The sequence below is a fragment of the Agrilus planipennis genome, unplaced genomic scaffold (assembly GCF_000699045.2).
Source record: "Agrilus planipennis isolate EAB-ADULT unplaced genomic scaffold, Apla_2.0 scaffold1043, whole genome shotgun sequence".
In the NCBI taxonomy this organism is placed as follows: domain Eukaryota; kingdom Metazoa; phylum Arthropoda; class Insecta; order Coleoptera; family Buprestidae; genus Agrilus; species Agrilus planipennis.
In genome coordinates, this window is record NW_020439719.1 from 336 (window position 1) to 5,440 (window position 5,105).

The window sequence follows — 5,105 nt, forward strand, 5'->3', positions numbered from 1 at the left end:
ACTACGTTCTTTTTTGAAAAATAGTAAATAAATTGGTTTAATTAAATAAAACTACTTGATTGATCAAATCAAACAGTGAAAAAAGAAGATTACATATAAACAACAACTACAAGGCACTTGGTTAAAGGTAATAAACAAAATTTATCTAAAGGATACAGCGGGAATGATATTATCTTCGGATCAACGAAATAACATAACACTCAATACTTTGCGACAGTCAACAGGTAAAATTAGTTAGATAAAGTCAATATAGTAAATTCAAACAAATAAAAAAAAACTTAGGTATGGTTTAGGTAAAAAAGCAATCTATAAATAATTATAATAATTCGCATGTGTTTGACAAACAACAACTGCATAACAACATAGACAAGTGCGAGCACATNACTTTTTGTGACAATTATGCTATTTATCATTCATCATCATAAGATAGTTAGTCCTAAGACTGGTTGGACGCGCACCCTCACTCTTTCCTATCCTGATCCTAATCTTCGCATTTTCCTAAAACTAGAACAATCCACATCCTTAACCATTTGAGAACAGTAATCTAATCTAGGTCTACCTGTACCTCTCCTAACTTCCGTTTCCGCCTCTTATATGTCTCTGACTAGACCTTCATGCGTGAGAAGGGGTCCTATTAACTTATTTCGCTTATTGACTTTCATAGAGTACTCCGTTCTCTTATTCTTTCTAATACCTCTTCATTTCGAATTTTCTCTATCAACGGTATCTTCATCATTCGCCTGTAACACCACATTTCGAACGCTGCTAACATTTTCTTTTCCACCGCGCCCACTGTATAAGTTCGCGAGCATAGAAGTGACTTCTTTTTTTGAAGGGGACTTGACCTCTGCTTTATATCCCTACTACTCCTTCCGTCCTGACTTATCTGCCTTCCTAGATACCTAAAATCGACCACTTCTTCCAATTTTTCGTCTCCCGTCTTTATATTAGCTTTTTCCCTACTTTTTCTTCCCTTCTGTACCAGTATTTTTGTTTTACTTTTATTTATTTTCATACAGTACTGATCTGTCAGTACCGCTTCCATTTTATTTAAAGCGATCTCTAGGTCCTCCTTGCTAGATGCTAATACTACTATATCATCTGCAAATCTGAGCATACTAATCTTTTGCCCTTGCACAACTATCCCTACAGTTGTACTGTCTTTAATGATGTTGATGGCGTTTTCGATGTATAGATTAAAAAGTAGCGGTGACAGTGTGCATCCCTGCCTGACTCCCTTCCTAATATTTACTTCTCTAAATCGTACATATTAAGAGATTAATTTGATATTTATTACGGTTTGGAAGTAACTAACTAATTAATTTATGTTTATTTTCATACAGTACTGTTTGGTTAATACCTCATCCATTTTATTTAAAGCTATTTCTAACTCCTTGCTAGATGCTAATACTGCTATACCATCTGCAAATCTAAGTATATCTATGTATGTATGGATTAAAAAGTAGCGATGTCAGTGTGCATCCTTGTCTGACTCCCTTCCTAACATTTACTTCTCTATGTTACAGCTCCAACTCTATAAGTGTCTGTTGCTCTTTATACAAACTAATTATCATTCTTCTATCTTTGTAACTCATCCCTACATTTTTAAGTATATTTAACACCTTGGCCCTTTAACATTGTCAATAGCTTTTTCTAAATCTACAAATCCTATATACATACTGTTTGTTTTCAAAATTCTATCAGTCTATCTCCCCTATCATTTCTATTGCTTAATGCAAAATTGCGCCCACTTTATTTATCATTATTTCTTAAAGATATAGACAACACTTTAGTGATTTACGCTGATAAAATAAATAGATAAAATTTAGTTTACTTATTTTGATAAATTTAATTTTTTTTGAAGTAGGTTTAATGATTTTATATCACAAAGTTATAGTGTCTACATCCCATATACGTCATAAATAAAGAAAAAAGATAAATAATTGTTAACAAAATAATACTCAAAAGCTAAAAACTTAAAATGCTTCAGTCACCTGTGTGACAAGATAAGCCAAAAGCAAATAATATAAAAGCGGCAGAGCTATTGAAGAAGTCAGGATGAAGATGAAGTTCCTAATGCCAGAACTCGTTGCTGTTTTATTATTAGCTGGAACAATACCTAGCTATGCCCAACAGGTGAGAAAAATATTCGTTTTTCTATTTTAAAGTGCATTACATGAGCGTCCACCGTTATTTTAATCATTTACAAAACAAGACGGATTTATTCTTTCACTACGATAAATTTGGCTAAATTCGGTAACTAACCTAACATAACCTAACTGAAACTAACCTAAGCTTTTAATGCTTAGCACTTAAACAATAATATTTTTGAAGAATTTCATACTGTTCTTATACTTTAATGTAGTATGTTCATATTTTAATTAGACGTTTTAGTAGTCAGCTAGTTGGGGAATATTAAATTATGGGAGCAGATACCATACATCTGTAATTATATCATTCTTTAACGTCTAAAAAAGCCTAATAAAGTGGGATGAAATTTTATAAAAGTATGTATATGTATGTACATACAACAAACTATCTGCTTCAAACAAAAGTTTAATGGTCATAGCTTACATGAGCTGAGACTGAAACTTGTTAGACAATATGTAAATTCTTCACTTCACTCACTTCTTTGCAATTGTTAATATCTTCATCAAAATTGCTAATTTTTAATTAAACATTCCTATTGAAAGGAATAATCCACGATACCAGAAGAAGCACTCCTTGTTAACTTATATTCAATTAGGTGCTTAAATAGTAATCTATTTTTAGAATAACCTCAGAAAAGTATCCTGTCTTTTAGGAACACGAAATTATTTTCCTTGTTCTCTTTTATGGCTTACACTTATTTATTAATTTTCTAGGATAATTACATAACTACTGGGTTTGGGGCACCAGTTTCCTATAAGGATGCATCCTTAACAATTGGTCGTCGTGGCCCATTACTACTGGAAGATACAGAATTTATCGATGAAATGGCACACTTTAACCGAGAGCGAATACCGGAAAGAGTAGTGCATGCTAAAGGTGCAGGTGCATTTGGTTACTTTGAGGTCACCAACGATATCACTCGGTACTGTGCAGCCTCTCTTTTTTCAACAGTTGGAAAAAGAACGAAAATCGCGGTTCGGTTTTCCGTAGCTGGTGGTGAAAGAGGTTCGGCGGACACTCGACGAAGTTCACGTGGTTTTGCCATCAAATTTTACACAGAAGAAGGAAATTGGGACCTTGTAGGAAGTAATTTTCCAATATTTGCTATTCGAGATCCCATTCTAACCCCCAGTATGATCCATGCCCAAAAGAGGCATCCAGCAACCTTTCTTCCAAACAGCGACATGCAATGGGACTTTTTCACTTCGAGACCGGAAACAACTTATTTGTTACTTTATACGTTCTCCGACAAGGGAACTCCTGATGGATACAGATTTATGGACGGTTTTGGAGTTAATACGTTCAAACTGATTAATGCCAGCGGCCATCACGTTTATTCTAAATTTCATTATTTATCAGATCAGGGTTTGAGAAACTTAACGGCAAGGAGAGCTCAAGAACTTACAGCCGAAGATCCCGAATATGCTATAAGAGATTTGTATAATGCAATTGGATCCAGTAATTATCCATCATGGACATTGTACATTCAAGTAATGACCGACGAGCAGGCAAGGAATAGTAGTTTTAATCCATTCGACGCCACAAAGATATGGCCCGAAGATATATATCCTTTAATTCAAGTAGGCCGATTAACATTGAATGAAAATCCTACGAATTTTTTCCAAGATGTCGAGCAAATGGCCCTGTCTCCATCAAATTTGGTGCCTGGAATCAAACCTTCGCCCGATAGAATTTTACAAGGAAGACTGTTTTCTTATCCAGATACTCAAAGATACAGATTAGGACCCAACTTTCTTCAAATTCCTGTCAACTGTCCGCTTTACGTCCGAAATTATCAGAGAGACGGTCCAATGTCTTACAATAATCAGGGAAATAATACGGTTTATCATCCGAATTCAGTAGATTCGTTAAACGTTAGTCAAAGGGCAGCAGCATTAAGTCCACCGTACTCCGTTAGTGGTGACGTCTCCAGGTACGACAATGGAGACGAAGATAATTTTTCTCAAGCTAAAGACTTTTACGAAAATGTATTAGATGAGGCGCAAAGGGATAATTTACTTGAAAATTTGGCAAATGCCATTGCCACTGCATCTGATGACCTCCAAAATCGGGCAGTTGACATGTTCACTAACGTTTCTGAAGACATGCGGTATCAACTTCAAGCATTGCTAGGGATTTGGTAGAACCTTTCCGTCCCAGATTTTCCCCATTCGTTTTAAATGTTCACTTAAGGTTTTACAAAACATTTTCAAATGCAATTAAATCATATACCATTTGTAACATAGTCTGGTGATGTAAAACAAGACAATTTTTAAATTTTTGGATTTTTCTGCACCCTATAATTAGTATTTTTAGTCGTTTTAAAAAAATTTAATCCCTATGAAATTAAATTGGCACTTTTGTAAAACAATATTTCGTTTAGTGTTTGAGATAAGGAGTCGTTTTTTAATCTGCATCTTCTTTCTCAAATATATCTTAATAAGCAACGTTCACATATTTGTTTGTCAATAAAAATTAGACCACACCAATCTCATAGTTTGTTTAGTGTACCTTTATATAAGAAAACAGAAAACTATGTAACCATTCAGTCTAAAGCTTTGTGAGGAAATCTTGAAAGTTACAATTTTAAGTCGGTTTGATTAAGAACATGTGCGAAGAGAACGCAGGAAATGAAAATCCACCCTTTCTCACAACTTTTCCCTTCATCTTATTTGATCATTCATATTCCTCACATTTTATCGTTGGCCCTATCTTCAATAGGTACTACAGAAAGATACCCACAGTGGAATGGTGGAATAGTTTTGAGCGTTTTTCTATTTTAGCATGCGTATGGAGTTTGATATAGGATACTAGTGTATCTACATCTACATTTTACACTTACATTCTACTACAGTCACACAAATGCAAATTAAAGTGAATGTAATAGGACACAATTCACTTTTATAACCTCCAAATTCAAATGTTTCGTGAATATTAAATAATTATAATAATAA

The 5,105-nt window shown here is 34.2% G+C and overlaps 1 protein-coding gene across 1 annotated transcript; it reads left to right on the forward strand.

Annotated features, from left to right (window-relative positions):
• Positions 1-2,028: 2,028 nt before the first annotated feature.
• On the forward strand, positions 2,029-4,640 carry LOC108743589 (catalase-like). The gene is made up of 2 exons (XM_025979460.1): positions 2,029-2,136; positions 2,865-4,640. Exons 1-2 carry the CDS (start codon positions 2,059-2,061, stop codon positions 4,293-4,295), a joined length of 1,509 nt encoding a protein of 502 aa, XP_025835245.1. The 5' UTR covers positions 2,029-2,058; the 3' UTR covers positions 4,296-4,640.
• Positions 4,641-5,105: the final 465 nt, after the last annotated feature.